Source organism: Lonchura striata, chromosome 17 (genome assembly GCF_046129695.1).
Source record: "Lonchura striata isolate bLonStr1 chromosome 17, bLonStr1.mat, whole genome shotgun sequence".
Lineage (NCBI taxonomy): Eukaryota > Metazoa > Chordata > Aves > Passeriformes > Estrildidae > Lonchura > Lonchura striata.
The window spans coordinates 933,321-951,079 of NC_134619.1; the positions used below are offsets into that span (position 1 = coordinate 933,321).

At 50.1% G+C, this 17,759-nt stretch overlaps 1 protein-coding gene across 1 annotated transcript; it reads right to left on the minus strand.

Annotated features, from left to right (window-relative positions):
• Positions 1 to 1,959: 1,959 nt before the first annotated feature.
• On the minus strand, positions 1,960 to 15,325 carry UBE2V1 (ubiquitin conjugating enzyme E2 V1). The gene is made up of 4 exons (XM_077786972.1): positions 15,233 to 15,325; positions 6,570 to 6,718; positions 4,060 to 4,185; positions 1,960 to 3,755 (listed from the first exon to the last, which is right to left on the minus strand). The coding sequence occupies exons 1-4, from the start codon at positions 15,252 to 15,254 to the stop codon at positions 3,609 to 3,611; spliced, it is 444 nt and encodes a 147-aa protein (XP_077643098.1). The 5' UTR covers positions 15,255 to 15,325; the 3' UTR covers positions 1,960 to 3,608.
• Between the last annotated feature and the right edge of the window lie 2,434 nt (positions 15,326 to 17,759).

The following is a 17,759-nucleotide window of genomic DNA, read 5'->3' on the forward strand; positions in this document are numbered from 1 at the left end:
TCTGCACGGGGCTGCAAGAGAGCAGAAAGGGCACATTTCAGCACATACTCCGTACGCACAGAGAGCTCAATTCCAGCACAGCCAGGAGCACAACCAGCAGTTTTTATGGCCAGCTCAGGTCTCGCTGCGTGCCGCTGCTCCCCAGCAGGTGAATGAGTGAATGCCTGTTCCTGGGACAGCCACACAGGCGTGGATTGAAAGCGACCCCGGCCAAACACGAGGGGCGGCTCCCGGACCAGGATGTCCCGGTACCCCGAGCCTTGGGAAGCCTTCGGGCTCCCTCTGCCGTCCCCGCTCCCCTCCCGGCCCGGGCAGGACTGCGGGCGGCTCTGCTGGCACTGCCCGGCACGGCGGGCACAGCTGGATCAGCGACCCTCTGCGGGCACAGCTGGATCAGAGACCCTCTGCGGGCACAGCTGGATCAGGGACCCTCTGGGGGCACAGCTGGATCAGGGACCCTCTGCGGGCACAGCTGGATCAGGGACCCTCTGGGGGCACAGCTGGATCAGCGACCCTCTGCGGGCACAGCTGGATCAGGGACCCTCTGGGGGCACAGGACAGCTCAGGGAGCCTCTGTGGGCACAGGGCAGGTGGGTCTGGCTCAGAGCAGCCCCCTTTGAGCGCTGTTCAGCCACCTCCAGCAGCAGCTGCCCCAAGCACATTTGTTTCATGGCCAATCCCCTATTTAATTTATTTATTAACCCTTCCCAGCCCTCTCAGATGTGACAGAGACTCGGGACGCAGACTGCAGCTAGCAGGGATGCCCCGAGCGCTGCCAGAGTCGGGATAAGCACGGGTGTGACACGGCTTTGTTCCCACACCTCGTTTCTGAAGCACCAACAAGCACCAGCCTGGGGGTGAGTGGTCCCTTCCCCTCACAGGTGACAGAGCCACCATGCAGCTCCAACGGCAGCTGACCCAAGGATTTATTTTAAGTTATTATTCCCCACTGCTCTGACTCGGTTGTGGGAAGAGCAGCGGGGCTCTGAGGAGCCCAGAGTGCAGCTCCTGGGGGAGGACAGGCAGTAAACCCTTTTTTGCACAGCAGCATCCAGCTTTGCCTGCTGCTGTGACCAGGCAGCTCCTGCCAGCACAGCTCCCAGCCAGGGCAGGACGCTCTCACCTCTACAACTGGCAAAGCAAAGCTGATGATTTCAGGGGTTAAAAATCATTACTTGAAGTAAGAAGGTTCAGGGAGGTGCCAAACATGCACCAACCACAACCTCCCAAGGAGGGCATGGGCACTCTGAAAAAGAGACAACCACGCAGCCCACTGTGATATCAGTTGTTCCAATGCCCATGTGCCACCTCTGGCACTAAGCTATTTAAATACACACAGGTTAGTCCCATTGTCTTCACAGACACCCTCGGGCCTGCCCCAGGAGCCAGCAGCATCCATCCAGCCCAGAAACCAGGAGTTTCACAAAGCATCACAAGGCCATCCCATTTCCTTCCAGCCCAGAAATGACCTTGTTTCAGCCCAAATGCAGCAGGACCTTGCAGCAACCTCGAGACACTCCACACTGGGAAAAGGCCAACATGTCACAGCCTTGTTTTTACCTGGACTGGGAGAAAAGCTCAGCTTGTTGCAGGGCTCTTGCAGGCAGCTACTCTTCACTATCTGAGGAAAACACTGAAAGTTCAGCTTGTGAAACAGTCCTTGACCTTGAAGCCAGTGGAATGTGCAGCTGTAGAGGGATTCCATCTCCTCGGGACTCCCGGGACCCCCGGCAGCTCCTGGGCCTCCCTGGTGCTCCAACAGCCAAGCCTGGGGCAGCCTGGGGCCCAGACCAGAACTACAGATGCCCCCGGGCACAGCAGCAGCAGCTGGACAGAGACAATTGCCTTTCACCACCAGTTCACATTCTGTCAGCCAAATGTGATCTGTAGGAAGGTACTTCCAACAAATCAAGAATTCCGCAAGGGATCAAAATTCTAAACATAAATACAATTAAAGCCTTCTAATATTAATGCACACTTTTTATTATATTAAAATCAGGCAATGGTCTGGTACAATAAAAAGGCTGCTTATGGAATACTGTTATGTTAAACTTTCAGTACAGAGGATGTTAAATCCTTACAACTAATATTTTCCTCAGAAGTTAATGGAAACATCAATTTTCATTGACTTGACAGCTGCTGCTTTAAAATGTGTTTATTTTTACTATTTTATTTTTTTCCTTATTTTTTCTTTTTTTTTTTTTTTTTACACAAACACTGAATTTTTCATAAAACTTAGGACACACTAGGTTGGTTTCCTGTAAGCTTGCATCCACATTGCAGCAGTTAGTGGTCCGGAACAGTAAACCAGAAAAGGCAGTGATTTGCCAGGATGCAAAACCAATCAAGGTCCTTCATCTGCTGTGCCACCGCTTCCCCAGAATCTTCACTGAAGAGATTTCTAAGACTTACAGAACCCTCATAAAATCTGCCAGCCGGATTTGATTTGTCTGTGGTTATTACATCTTTAGAAGGGGCAAGTGCAACATTTTGTTAATGAACATTCTTGGGTCAATCCAAAGCACCAGACAGTGATTTGAGGGTACCTGGAGCGTGTTCAGAATCTCTGCTTGCAGAGTCTTCCCCACGGAGGTTTGGCAGCAGAAGGTTGGGCCATCCTGGTAAATGACTGCTCTTTTCCCCACGTCAAAGCCTATCTAAGAGCACGGCCGTGGCCAGCTGGGCGGTGTGGCAGCAGTGCTGGAGGGAAGGGAAAACCCACGTTTGCCAGCAGAACAGATACTCTTGTTTCCCAGGCTGGTGAAGACTAAATTTGTTGCAAAACCAAAATGATAAGCAGGAGGGAACAGGTCAAGTTATTGCCCCGACACTCACCCCTGGGCCAGGGGTGAGAAGAGTCACCAAGAGGGGCAAAAAGAAAGCAGCACCCCCACTAAAAAGAGGGGAAGAGGGAAGAGATAAAAAGAACCCTGAATCCCTCACCCAAAGCTCACGTCACCGGTGAGGGGAACCAGGAAGAGAAATACAATCTATGCCTTGGCCAAAGGAAAGAAGGAAAGCTTGCCCCAGATTATCAGGGCATTTAAAAAAATAATAAAAACCCAAAAATGACCACAGTCACATTCAGCCTTTACTAGAGCGAGCACAAAGGGAGGGATGACTGAGGTTAGCACACATCCCCAGTAGTAGTCCATACAGCCCAGTGTAGTACTGGAAGCAAAAACCTTTGTGTCTACTCTAATAAATAGCCCTGAGCTTCGACTCTATTGCAAAAGACAGAGAAAGAAAAAAACAACCCAGGCCAGACACACAGCAAGGTGATTGTGGGATGGATCCTTTCACAGTTAAGTTGGATGTGCCACACTGGTCTTGACAGTAATAAATTTAAATAGACTTTTCCTGATACCAGAAGTTCAGCTATGTGGACAGTGGTTACACGACAGGATTATTTGTTATAGCACAACTTATATTTCAAATGAAAAAAAAATTAGTATCATTTACAGTATCTCAAGAAAAACTTCCTTTGAATGGGAACTTCCTTTCCAGTATTTTGAGGTCTACAAGATGCATCTAGAAAATTTACTACTGTGGAAAATGAAGACAGCTTAAATTGAATAAGGGGGACATGTTGTTTTTTTTTTTTTTAATTAATTGCTGTAACATTGTCCTTCAGGTGGCTGAGGAAGTTTCATATTTTCTTTAGACATCATTAGACGCCGAAGCTCTTGCAGAACAACTTTGATACTATAAGAGTTCTGCCATTTTGCTAGGACTGATATGGCTCTGGGGTCCACCTAAAACAGACAAAAAGAGCATTCCTGTCAGAATTGGTGCACTGGTTACACTTAACTCCCCCCCATCCCCAGCTAAAGATCCCACAAGAAATCTGGGAGGGAGAAATCAAAAGCAATGTTTTCCTAAAAGCATACATTTAAATCTCCACTTGTCCACTTCCCTTCCACCCCCATTTCCTTGCTCCAACAAAGAGCACCACAAGCAATGAGGAGCTAAGCAAGCCACAAGTATGAACAAAGCATTGGAGCTGCACAAAAAAAAAAACAAAAAAACCATTAAAATGAATAAAAGCAAAAAACTTACCACTCCATTAGAACTATTTACTCCATTCATATTAATTTTTGTTACAAATCTTACAAATGGAGGTGCTTCTGGATACTTAGGCCCACATTCTATTTTAAGGCTGTATATTCTGTTTTCATAAATTGTCTGAGGGGAAAAGAAAGGGGGAAACAATTACAAAACAACCAGGCAGTTCAATGAGCATTTGGTTAAGGCAGTGGCTACTTTAGAACATGGAACAACCAAAAGTGAGGGCAGCCATGCAGCCACTATGCTGGCTCTCTGTTTTGAGTTCACTTTAGAATATTCAGAGTATCAAACGTTCCTCCAGGGTAATGATTCTGCTGCTCTTTGTGCGTGCAGCAGGGAACAGCCCTGAGCTCTGAGCAGGGCTTTGGGGTCTGTGGGACACCCACCCAGCTGGGAGCTCTGGGGTCTGTGGGACACCCACCCAGCTGGGAGCTCTGGGGTCTGTGGGACACCCACCCAGCTGGGAGCTCTGGGGTCTGTGGGACACCCAGCTGGGAGCTCTGGGGTCTGTGGGACACCCACCCAGCTGGGAGCTCTGGGGTCTGTGGGACACCCACCCAGCTGGGAGCTCTGGGGTCTGTGGGACACCCAGCTGGGAGCTCTGGGGTCTGTGGGACACCCACCCAGCTGGGAGCTCTGGGGTCTGTGGGACACCCACCCAGCTGGGAGCTCTGGGGTCTGTGGGACACCCACCCAGCTGGGAGCTGGCACTGGGGGCCCTGGCTGTGCACAGCCACTCCACAGCACGTGCACAGCCGGGTGAAGCTCTGAGAAGCTCTGACAGTGCCACTGGCTCTGAACAGCCTGTGCCACCAAGGTGACTGCTGGCTGAGGGACATCACACAGCCTGGGAATGCCACACCCCTGCAGGACAACCCTGGGCAGCAGCACACAGACCTCCAGCTCTGCACAGCTGCTCATCTGTCCCACTGGAATGCAGCATAACATCCTCCCACCTGCTGCAAGTGTGACTGCCTTCCACCCAGAGGGACACAGGACTTAGCTTTTGTCCCCAGTCAGTGTTTGCACTTCCTACTAAGAACCAAAATGGTAAGAACTGAATCTGAGCAGTGTTAAAAGCAGGACAGCAAACAAGAATGGCTGCAAGTCCCCAGGATCTCTCTCAATACAGTCTGTTGCCTTCCAGCAAGAAGCTCAAAAGAAGTCACAACATATCTGGCAAGAAGATCTATATTCCTAAGTGTGTCAGAAAAACAGGAGAGGCAGAGCTGACTCCTTGGCACTGATGGTCCTTTAACCTTGGTTTGCAGCACAAAAGAACTGCAAACTTCCATCACTGCTGGCAAGGCTGCGTTCTTCTGTTTGCACATTTCTATTCCTATTTAATTTTCTAAATTAGATTTCAAGGTTGTTTAAATTTTCCATAAAGCCTATGCACACAGTGAGCTTTCTTCACAGCCTTAATGCAGGCTCATTAGCACTCTCCTAATGTTCTAAAATCAAATGCTGTTCTAGAAAACAATTTGGGTACATCATAAACAAATGAAATGCTCGTGACTGGGGAGAGATTAGCAAAGGCAGACAACAAGTAAACAACACTTCTGGGTGAGACAGAAAACACTGCATGTATAATGCCTTCATAATACACGTTCTTGTACAGCCTCAGTGTATGTCAAAAAAGGCAACTGACAGAATGGGAACAGAGAGCAGAACATGATTAAAGGTCTGTAAAGATTTTCATGTAATGACCTCTGGAATTACTGAGAAATGATACTGAGGCCAGATGCAGATCTGCTATTGCAGGAAGGAGTACTGGCTACTTGCACTCCAGCAAAGGATATTAGGGAAACAGAACAGTGAACCTGAAGACAACAGACAAGTTCTGGTTTTAGCACACATGCAACATTCAACACACAGTTAAGTCCTCAAGTTCACTAATAGAGTGTAAACCCACAGTTTAGTAGGGCTGGGGGGAAAAGAGGCTACAATACTCCCACAAAGACCAGCTGCATTATAAGATGCTGCTTTGGGAGAGGACATTCAGAGAAGAGACTGAAATTACTAAAATCTGAGTTTCCTCAGTCAGCTGAAATTCTGCAAGAGCTTGTCAGTATTCCTGCAATAAACAGCACCCCACAAACGGAACAGGAACAGCAGAAAAGCCAGCACAGAGCATCCCCTGGCACCTGCAGCAGCTCCATTTGTAACCTCACTAGCTGAGGGATTTGAACCTTGCTGGATGCAAGGGTACACAACATTAGAATTCTGGGATCTCCAAAGTTATGTCTCACTGAATCTGCAAATATAAAGCAGACAAGTAACAGAAGTAACCAGAGAAAGGCACCAAAATGTTTCAAATTATAAGCAGAAAGACATATAGACACATGAAACCCATTAATACAAAGAACTTCAACATAAATCACTTCCTAAATTGTTTTTTCCACTCATTTGCCTTTTGTTTATTTTCTACTTCAGTGGTGAGGCTAGGAGAAGGGGAAAAAATGTAACAGTACTATTTTAGTATTTAAGTGGATACTTACTCTTGGAGGCCCAATAATCATTCCTGTCCATCTCGTAAGTGTCATATCTTCATCATCTTCAAGGCCCCAGCTAACTGTTCCATCCCCTACTCCCTTCTGACCTTCTTCAAGTTCTTCCAAAAGACGAAAATTACGAGGAACTTTTACTCCTGAAACAATCAGAAAAATATTTTCAGTTGAGGAATCTTGTAAAGAAAAAAGCTAGATTAATTTCTCTGATACTTTCGGTCATTTTACAATCACATTTTTGGCAAAACCATGAAAATGCCACTTTTTGAATGACAGTATTTCAGTGTTACAAAAAAAGCTATTCCCATATTTAGCTTGGATTTTACAAACAAAATCAAGGTATCCCCAAAGAAACATTCTAGAAGGCTGACAGGCCACACGTTAGGGGAGGCAGTCTCTGCTCCCTCAAGGATACACCCAGTATTAGAGAGCTCTAATTAGCACCTGTCTATATGATTTATAGTATAAAAATTTAGGAGTTTCTACAAAATGACACCATGAGAGGCTTGACAGCAGTTGACTCAGTCAGAGCTTTAAAAATACCTTTCAAAGCAAATAAAACTCTTTCATAACATTAGTAGGTTAATCTGAAGTTAATTGAAGTGGGCTTTGTCAGCAGCAATAGCATCCTTTGTACTCGTGACCTCCACCAGCAAGGAATTTCAGCACTTTGTAATTGCTGGCACATTTCTCCACAAAACAGACAAGAAAACAGGGAGATTTCCTCCTCTGCACTGCATTAATGGAAAACAAGGGCACAGAGAGCTTCGGTGACACAGCCAAGGTCACACACCAAGCCTGTGGTGAGGGAGGACCCTGAACTCGGGCCACAGAGGGTTCACTGCTCCCTGAGGTGTCTGCACCCCAGGCACCCCAGAGCAGAACTGCACTCCAGCCCCTGCTGCTCCTTGGCCTGGGGCTGGGGCCAGGTTTGGTGCTGGGGGGCTCCAGGGCTGGCTCCTGTCAGAAGCTGCTGGCAGCTCCCCCCTTGTGTGTTGGAGCCAATCCTGGGCAGCTCCAGGATGGATCCACTGCTGGCCAAGGCCCAGGACATCAGCACTGCTGGGAGAAGGTGTTTGGGAAGGGGCAAAGTCACCACACAGGAGCAGCTGGAGACAGGAGTGAGAATATGCCAGAGGAACAGCTGTGCAGGCACCAAGGTCACTGAAGCACGGGCAGAGATGCCCCTGAGCCCATGGAGGGCCCTGGGGAAGCAGAGATCCACCTGCAGCCCATGGATCCTCCTTGGCCATGGGCAAAATACAGAGGATCTGGTAGTTTTAAACTCTCCTTGGAATATATTGATGATCTAAGGGAATCTAATGGCAGAGATGATTTTGCTGCATAATCAGAGGTGTCCAAATTTCATTGACTACAAAGCACACATCAAAGAAACCAAACCAGCACTGACTAAAGACAGTGGATAGACACCTAACATGATCATACCCAAGCACATCCTGGCAGCGGGGCTCAGTCACAGCTGCAGCAGCAGCACAGGAACTCGTCCAGCAGAGCGGTGCCAGCAGACACCAGACCTGCACTGGCAGAACCAGACCTCCCACCCGGGGCTGCTGAGCACAGCTCCCTGCCAAATCCCCTCCCAGGCAGACCCTGCTGTTTCCATGGCTGCTGAGCAACGCAGCTCCTGGGCTGTGAAAGGAAATGAGTCAGCTGGGGCTGCTGAAGCCATTGCCAGGAGACTGCCCCAGCCCCAGAGCCCGGGTGGCAACAGGAGCTCCGGGCACCACTGTCACGTCCCCTGCACGACAAACTCCAGCGTTTACTCTCCCACAGAATCTTTAAGCTGTGAAGTGTGTATCCTGTGTGCCCCAGACTCACGAGGACTCCTGTCACACCTGAGCCACACCTGGGCCATGACAGACGAGCCAGCCGTTTGTAATTCTATTCCCAACTGCTCCATGCTGTAGTTTGGGGAGGCAGAGCAGCCCAGCTCCAGCCCCTGGGATAAGAGAGCTGGGGCACACGAGGCACAGAGCACGAGTTGAAGGACAAGGTGCAGCCTTTGCTCGCACGCATCCCACCTATTTCCCTGGTTTTGCTGCAGTGGATGCATGGGAGAGCTGCTGGTGGGGAATGACTCACAGCTGAACTGCTGTCAGGGCTCCAGCCCTGCCAGGGCCAGGGGAGAAGAGCAAACAGAAAATCTTTCTGGAGGGGGCCCAGCAGCTCTTCCCCAGGGCAGGGGGTGCCACAGAGGAAACCCTGTGGCTGTTATCAGAGCCCCAGCCAGAGCAGCCCTCAGCTGGAGCCAGGGGGAAACCCGCCTGGAACGAGTCCCATGAATGCCAAAAAATCCTCTCACCTCCACGCCACAACATCACAATAATTAACAAGCATCATCTTGGTCTGTGCCTCGCTCCTTAGTAACACCACTTCATAGTTATCAGTGGTGCAAAGACAATTTACTGGTATTTACTGAGAGCAAGATAAACAACCCAGGAGGAATCACTTTAGGGCAGACACAGGCCACACAGCAAAGAAGAAAACCAGAAGTACTGCCTGTCCACCCTCCCTCTGAGCATCAGCTCTGAGTGATCCCTCTGAGCATCACGCCCGTTCACTGAGCCAAGCAGGGATCTTTAAGTGAGCGTGTAATTAAAAATGACATCACCACGTACATATTTGAGCAGGCCACAGGCAAGACTGAAAGGCAGCCTTAGTTCTGACATTTGCTACCCAGAGCTGGGCTTGGCTTTACAACCTTACGGGAAGAGAAGGCAACTTAATTGCTGAGCTCTCCCCAGCTACAGCTGCTCTGATTCAGCATGAATCCAGCATGAATCAGAGCCATAAAAGAGTCACACAGGATTTCAGAGCTCTTTGGCAAGTGTGAGGTCTCCAGAGAGCCGGCGAGTCACGCTGTGCACTGACTCCAGCCACAGGGAAATTGTTAGCAGGAATGAGTGCTCATTCCACAGGAACTGCTCCCTGGGAACTCTGGCATCATGGCAAGGGGGTGCCCAAAGGGAAGGACACAGCTCTGAGTTTTATGCACTTCACAGAAAATAAAATGATCATGGCAGATAACTGGTAATTTTACAAGAGATGGCCCTGTCCAACAGCATTGCTGCTTTCTAAACATGTTTTACCCCTAATCTAAAACTCAGGGTGTAACATGAAGGATCATGACTTCATCTATCACAGAAGGTGCCAATTCAGTTCCCTCCCTGACACATTCTCAGGAAATAAATTCAATAGAAAGAGAATCACACATATTATAAAATATTATGCCCATATGACCATAAATTCTTTATATAAATAAACTTCCCTTAAGCAAGGCAGAGAATAAAGACCAGACTCATCCTTCTGGTCACTGTGGTTGCCATTAAAGCAACCCCATCTCCTCCTCATTTGCAGAGCCCTGGAGCACTCATGGTCCGCTACCACATCCTGCTGGGACCCAAACCTCACAGGAATGTTATCACTTGTGATCATACACAAACACATCACCATCGTGTTTGATGTCCACCAAGATTGCCAGAAAGTGGCCAGATCTGTCCTAGGCACAAATAATGTCCATGCTGAGGCGTGGCAGCTGGAGAGTCAGGAGATGTCCTGTGTCCCCGACAGCACCAGGGGTCCCTGGGGTTTCCTTCTCCCACCCCCAGGAAATACTTTGCACAACCCTCACTGTGTAGCAATGGAGACTTCCCTGGCAGTAACCAAACCAACCTGTTCTTCTAAGAGCCCTTCATTTAACACAAAAAAGCCTAAATAAAGAGGCAATTAAAAAGTAATCAGCTTGTCTAAAGTACTTTCAGTAATGCATTTTAATTTAATCTTCACTATAGTTCAAGATGACTCTCAAATAGCAGCTTCATTTGAAACATAAATATAGTAATATCTCAGTAACTGCTTCACTTGTAGCTTGTCTAACCTCACAGAAATACTCGCAGAAATGGAAATGAAAATCTATTTCAGAGCAAAAGGAGATATTCACTATTAATCACAACAGCAAACCAGTGAAAGTTAAAGCTCTCCAGTGCTAAATCTGAACAGTCCTTCTCAAAGACCCTTTCAGCAATGTGTACTTGAGAAGCCTCAACCCCACCCACGAGTTCACCAGCTACAAAATGTTAATGAAATCATTTTATGGCAACCAGAGAGGAGAACTGAACCACGGACAGCTTCACGGAGCTGAGTTGCAGTTAAGAAGCTGTGTGACCTCATGACATCCTCTTCAGCCTTCAACCAAATCAGGACCTTCTGTTTTCCTGGCAGAAATTTCCCTGGCACCTCACAACCCAGCTGTTTGTAAACCACTGAGTTGCAAGGCAGAGCCAGCACACTGACATGGGGACAAAAGGAGTCTGACCTGGTCAGAATCTCACTAAAGGAAGAACAGAATTATCCTGAAAGACAGGTAAATGCCAGCTTGGACTTTTTTTTAAAGATCTTAAAGCACCCTCAGATTTACCTTTTAATGCAGCACTACTAAAGATGCTGACACACAACTGAATGTGTCTTGCAACAGCTTTAAGAGTGATCTTATCAGGCTGAGATTTTTCTCACCTTACTCACAGACTACACTTCTCCATCTCCATTTTCCTCAGTTCCACAGCCAAACAATCTCACATCCAGGCACCTTGTGAAGCTGAGAGCAACACTGTGAAACCAGGCAGGCCCTGTGCCTTTGGGGGAGATCCTCTCCTCCAATCCTTCTGATCTCTGGCAGGAGAACAAAAAATACACCTCTCAAAAGCTTCAACAACCCGTTTCTCTCTCCTTTCTAAAGTGAGATGGAATTACAAGCATTTCTCTTCAGGACTAAAGCACAGGCACAGGGCACAGCACACCTAAGCAAAGCACCCCGAAAATGGGGCTCCAAGGAGAGGAACTGACTTTTACTGAAGGCTTTTCCACTTCTTCACTCTAACAAGTAACTCATCAAACTGGCCTTTCTGGACAATTTAAACTCTGCTTTCTATACTAGCTCCTGATTTGCTGTAACTCAAGTCAGCTGAAATCCAACAGCTTTAAACACCTCTGTTGCCCAATACAATAAAGTGCTTTCTGTTGCTTGTTTCTGTGTATTCAATATTCAGCCTTAATTACATCCTTTCCAGTCTGTGTTTCATGTCTTTGCATTGACTGCAGATAATGAATTGGACAGCTTATCCTTGCAGCACTGGGAATGTAAAAAATACAAAAGCCACTCCTTGTCACAATGTATATAAAGTTTCTGAAGTGATGGGATACTTACTTCAAAAATAAAAATTACTTTAAAAAATAAAAGGCTTTCACCAATTGTCACAAAAGCTTTCAGGAGACAGGAACTTTGGATTTCTTGCATTGTCCTTACAGTCACAATTTCCACTCTGACGATACAGACAGGTGCTGAGATAATTTGCAGACACAAAATAACTTCCTGTGCACTTCAACAATTTGAAGTGTTTTCTGTTCTGTGCAAGTTTCAGGATTGGTTCTGCCTTTCAATCATTTAGGCAAGTTCTTTGAAAAGAGGTCACTGAAACATCAGTCTGAGACCCCAGGTACAGTCACAGGCAGAGTCACAGAGCCCCAGGTACAGGCATGAGCCCAGCTCATACCAGGGGAATGGGGCACAAACCATCAGTAACTGTAGCTGCACTTGCAGGAGTTGAACAGCACCCTCACAGCCTGAAAATCCCAACTTTCACACCCTCACCAAATCTGTCAGTGTTACACCTGCCAGGATCCTTACCTGTCTACATATTTACTATACTAATTAGTCCTGTTCACAGTCAGAATGCTGCTTTTCAATCTTATTATGTAATTTATATAATTGAAGATGAAAATACTGAATTCAATATCATCTCATAGGAGTGTTGAACTAGTTACCTTTCTATTCAATCTACTGCATCCTGTTACTGTACACAAAGCCCTGCAATCACCTCCTCTGGCCCTATTTCACATGCTCTTACAGCCCATCTTATTTAAGAACCCAGAATTTATCTTGCATTTTCTCTTCAGTTACTCTCCCCCTACCCTTGAGTCTTTCCCTTCCAGTCCCAGAGAGCCCTGGGTGCTGGCAGCGTTTCCTTTGAGATGAGGATGATGCTGTCCCTCCAAGGAGCCAGCCTGGGGCTGCAAAAGGCAGGTGCACCTGTATTGTGCAATTCTCCCACTGCCCTGTCCTGTGCTTTTCACAAGCATCCCGTGGAGTTTACAGGGATGTTACAGGGTTAGAAACAGGCCCTTTGAATGCACTGCACTAACCCCAAGCGTGCTCTCCTCTGGCAGGAGCATTGAGCCATGAGCACCAGCACTGTCACAGCCACACACGCTGTCTCAGACTTGGAAAAAATTAGATCTGGACAAACCCTTTTACCACTCAGCCCTCCCTGGCTGCTGGCAAACACAGTGCCTCACAGCCCTGCAACAGAGCCACTAAACTGAACTGTGAGAGCAAAGTGGGTTAAGTGAGGTCGTTAAACCTTTCCCAGGGTGAAAGTGAGAGAAACACAATCCCCCAGGCCAGCATGGTTGGGTTTCACTCATTATAAAACCCAAATCTGCAGGCCAGCACTGTGGTGCAAGGTCTGTCGTGTAACTGCAGCCCAGCCAGTGCAGGAGCCTCTGAGGAACCCCTGAATTCCTGCTAGATCACCTCTGACAGCTGAGCATTCCTGCAGGACACCTCGGTCTGTAGGATGGACACACACACAGTGGAGTCTCCTATGAACAGCCTTATTAAAATCATTAAAGTCAGCCCTTTCTTTTTATTCAAATAGTAATGGGGTGGGTGGGAAACCCACATCACCACCAACACAGGATTCCCCTCCCTCAGTAGCACAGATGGACCCCACATCCTAACATTCCTTCCAGGCCGAGGGTTGGGTTTTTTTCCTTGTTAATAATTTCTACCTGCTAATCGATCCACCTGTCTAATTGCCAGGTCCAGCCCTATGGCTTTTTTAGGTCCCAGGGACATTCGTTACCACTTCTTCCTCTGGGTCAATAGCTGCTTTTGAAGACAGATGAGCATCTTCAATATGTGTTTAGGCTCCATTGCTTAAACCACCATGAACTCAAGATATCACATATATTCCAGTGCTTTACAGACAAATACGTACACATTAAGGCTCCATGAAAGAAGCTTTAGCAAGCTGTGCTTCCCAGGTGAGTGAAGGCAGCAGTGAGGCACGTTCCAAAGAGCCCGGAGAGGGGACAGCAGGGGACAGCGAGGTGCCACCTCCAGCCCATGCCTCCCCTGCAGGGCAGCAGGGACCCGCAGGCCTGCGGTGCAGTGCCACTGCCAGCCCCGGGCACCGCTGCCCTTGCCAGCAGCTCAGAGGAGCTCTGCCCTTCCCAGCACTGCAGAGTGCTCCGAGGGCAGCCCAGGAGCCACAGCTCCAGCTCCCAGCCCCGGAGCTGCCCAGACCGAGCCCTGGCCTTGGTGCAGCCATGCAGTGCTCCTGCAGCACTGCAGGTCTGTCCGGCAGCCTGGCGCAGCTGTGTGCCCACACTGCTCACTGGCCCTGCTCACAGGGAGCCGTGACAGTGCCACACACCCAGGGGACAAGGGGACAATGCAGCAGACACAGCGTGGCCAGCGGCTGCCAGGTAACCACAGCCTGTCCCTGGCACTGCAGCCCAGCCCCTTCCCACACCTGCCCGCCCATGAACACCCAACAATTCTCTCTCAGGGCTGCGCTGCCTTGAAAAGGAAAGTATTGGCCTTGTTCTGCCAGCCAGACACAAAGTGCAAAGTCAGCAGCCTGAAAGGATCACTGAGAAGGCAGAGCAGGCAGGAGAACGTGACCTAACAGGGGAAGGAGGGTCCCTTCCTCCCAGCTACAGCTTCTGGGTCTCGACTCAACACCTTCAAACACAGACCTGTAGCACAATTCTCATAACAGCAACCACTGCACTTAACCAATCTTTTATTAACTTGATTATTGTGAATTATGTGCATTGTGGTATGACGGTAATCCTTAAAATCTGAGTGGTGACTGACAGAGAACTATCTGTACAAAAAGAACTCCAAAATACGTCTGGTGAGCACAGTCAAACTTTGGAGAGTGCAATGTGGAAACAAGCACTACAGGGGCACATGTGAAACCCTCTGTGGGCTGGGAAAACAGGAAAATAAAACTGCCTCAACAGAAGTGACTCTGATTTACTCGATCTGTTGAAGTTCATTAGAGGATGCCAACAGGAAAAAAACCTCAGTCCAAATCGAGCTGCAGTACTTTTGTTTCATATGTAATGATCGGGACGGAGAGCGTGTGCAAGTCCTTAGAGCTGGTGTGCGGAGTGGAGCAGGTTTGAAAGGAATAAAAAACGCACTGCCTTCTCGGAGCACACAGAGAGAGGCCACGGGCCAGAACGGCTTTTACAGCGCCCGGTCCCCTCCGGAACCACCGCCGGGGGCGGCGGCCCGCCCGGCCCCGCTCCCGCCGGGCCTCGCCACCCCGGCCGGCGCGGCCGGGCCCGCCGGACCCGCGGCCCGACCCGGGGCCGGCTCCGGCTCCACCCCCGCCCCGCCGGGCCCCGCTCGGGCCGCGCCGCCGCCCCTCCCCCGGCCGCGGCCGCCCCTCCGCCCCGCCGTCCCCGGCGCGGCCCCGCGGAGCCCCGGGGCGAGGCGCGGCCCCGCGGAGCCCCGGGGCGAGGCGCGGCCCCGCCGCCCGGCCCGGCCCGGCCCCGCTCACCCGCGCCCGTGGTCGCCGCCATCTTGCGCCGCCGCCGCCGGCCCCGCCCCCGCCTGACGTCACCGCAACGCGGGAACGGCGGACAGGCGCGGGCGGGCGGGCGCGCTAAGCGGAGCTGGCGGCGGGGCGGGGCGGGCGCGCGCGGGGAGCTCTGTGGTTCACGCGCGGCGCTCCCGCGGCTCCGCCGCGCGGGCGGGCGGCGCCGCCGCTCGGTGCGGCCCCGGACACCGGCCCCGGGACTCCGGGACACCGTGGCGGGCACGGGACGCCCCTGACACTCCGGCCAAGCTTCTTCCAGCCCTCTCCCTTCCTGCATTATACGGAAATAAGCTTAAAGAAATGGGAAGGAAATGAGTTCTGCTTCACTTCTCTCTGCAACACACGCTCATAAAGCGGAGCCCAAAGCATCCTCCGAAAGCAGCCACAATTGTCACGAAGCGAAACGTCTCGGAGACCCACGGCAGCTTCAGCTGCTCCCGGAGCTGCTTTAAACCAGCACTGCTGGTCTCACTGCTGGGATTTATTCACCCGGTCACATTTTGGCCGCCTTTTATTCACGCAGTCAGATTTCTCTGTAGCCGCGCTCAGCACGGGCCGGCCCGAGGCAGCAGGAAGGACGGAAAAAGGCACAGGAAGAGGCAGGACAAGGCAGCAGGGAAAGGCAGCACGAAGGAAAGAGGAAAGAGGAAAGGCAGCAGGAAGGAAAGAGGAAAAGCAGCAGGAAGGAAAGAGGAAAGACCAAAAGGCAGCAGGAAGGAAAGAGGAAGGAAAGAGGAAGGAAAGAGCAAAAGGCAGCAGGAAGGAAAGAGGAAAGGCAGCACGAAGGAAAGAGGAAAGAGGAAAGGCAGCAGGAAGGAAAGAGGAAAGGCAGCACGAAGGAAAGAGGAAGGAAAGAGCAAAAGGCAGCAGGAAGGAAAGAAGAAAGGCAGCAGCAGAAGCAGCTAGGTGCATGAGAGCCCAGCTCGGCGGGCAGAGCCCACCTGCCCCAGCAGCACGGCTCCCCAACAGCTTTGGGGTGCAGGCTGGTGACTCCTTTCCCTCCCCTCCACCTTGTACCCTGCTAACTCCTGGCCCGGGAGGATCGCAGCGACCACACCTGAGCAAAACCTCCAAGTGGGATTTTGAGGCACTCTGCAGTAATTTTCTGCAGTTGACTACAGCGCAACACTGCCCTGTGCAGCCGTGACCCCAGACAGCTCTGAGTGGGGGGTTCTGCAGTGCAGAGCACCCCTGCCCCTGGGATGCACACAGGGATCATCCCTGGGATGTGTGCAGGGATCACTCCTGCTCCTGGGATGCAAACAGGGATCACTCCTGGGATGCACACAGGGATCACCCCTGCTCCTGGGATGCACGTAAGGGGTCACCTCTGCTCCTGGGATACACACAGGGATCACTCCTGGGATGGACACAGGGATCACTCCTGCTCCTGGGATGCACGTAAGCGGTCACAGCTGCTCCTCCAAGGCCCTTCTGACCACAAGATCCACTCATGGAAGGCAGCTGCAGCCCTGGCAAAAGCTGGAGGCCTGAGAGTCCTTCTGAAGGTCCAGAGAGCAGGAGCCTGAGCAGAGTTCTCCGTGGAGGTGAGACTGAAATCAGAGCTTTTAAAAGCATTTAAAAGCATTGGACTGAAATGCAGGCCATCTATTCCTTACGAGTTTAACAGGAGTGCCTTATTCTGCTTCAGCTCTAATCTGTTCCTAATCAACTTAAGACAAATTTTCTTAAGCCAGATTTACAGCTGTTAAAAGGATCCACGCAGCCTTTTGCTCCAGAATTGCCATACTGATTTTGTGGGAGCATCCAGGTCTTTGGAGGGGTAGAACAGGGACCTTGGAGCCGCAGCCACGTCGGGTGTGGGGTCACAGAGCCAGGGCTGCCCCAGGAGCCCAGCACAGCAGCCACGTGGAAAATGCATCTGGAGATTAACTCTGTCCCAGTTTCTCATAATTAAGCAAGATTAACAGATAAATCGTCCCAGCAGCCACCAGTATGAGTAGCTCAGGTTTGTTTCCAGTAAGGCAACAGTGGCCAAGAGAGGTTTGGGCAGCAGCAATGCCTTAAACAACACTTTGGAAGTCCAAATTCTGGTGATTCCTGTGTCCCAAATCCATTTGTTCATCCACTGCACCACTGCTGCTCACTCGGCATTTAAAGCTGCAGTGAAAAGAGCTCTCAGAGGATCCAGTGCTTCAGGCTGATTTACACAGGAGCCCTGAACATCCACCCAGCTCTGTCCAGAGCTCTCCAGAATCAGCTGAAGGCATTTTGGGACTCCTGCTGAAGTGGAAGAATTCTTTAATGTCAAAGCTGCACAGAGACCTGCTAGTGACTGCGGCAATGGGAACAGGAAAGTTTCATGTCATGGCATAAAGTTCTCCAAGGGTCTGAGCACTTAGATGAAATATTTGGTGAGCAAGGTACCAACAGTGATTTTAATCTGCAGAACCCAGCTCGGAAGCATCTGCATTCAGCACTCCCACTGAAGGAGAGTTGCCACGTCCCAACTCATTCAGAATCCATC

Excerpts from the sequence above, each read along its gene's own strand:
- UBE2V1 (XM_077786972.1), bottom strand. The coding sequence starts at position 15,254 with ATGGCGGCGACCACGGGCGCGG. Across the intron at positions 4,186-6,569 it reads TGATTATTGGGCCTCCAAGA|ACAATTTATGAAAACAGAAT; the intron begins GTAAGTATCCAC and ends TTTTCCCCTCAG. Across the intron at positions 3,756-4,059 it reads TAAATAGTTCTAATGGAGTG|GTGGACCCCAGAGCCATATC; the intron begins GTAAGTTTTTTG and ends TGTCTGTTTTAG.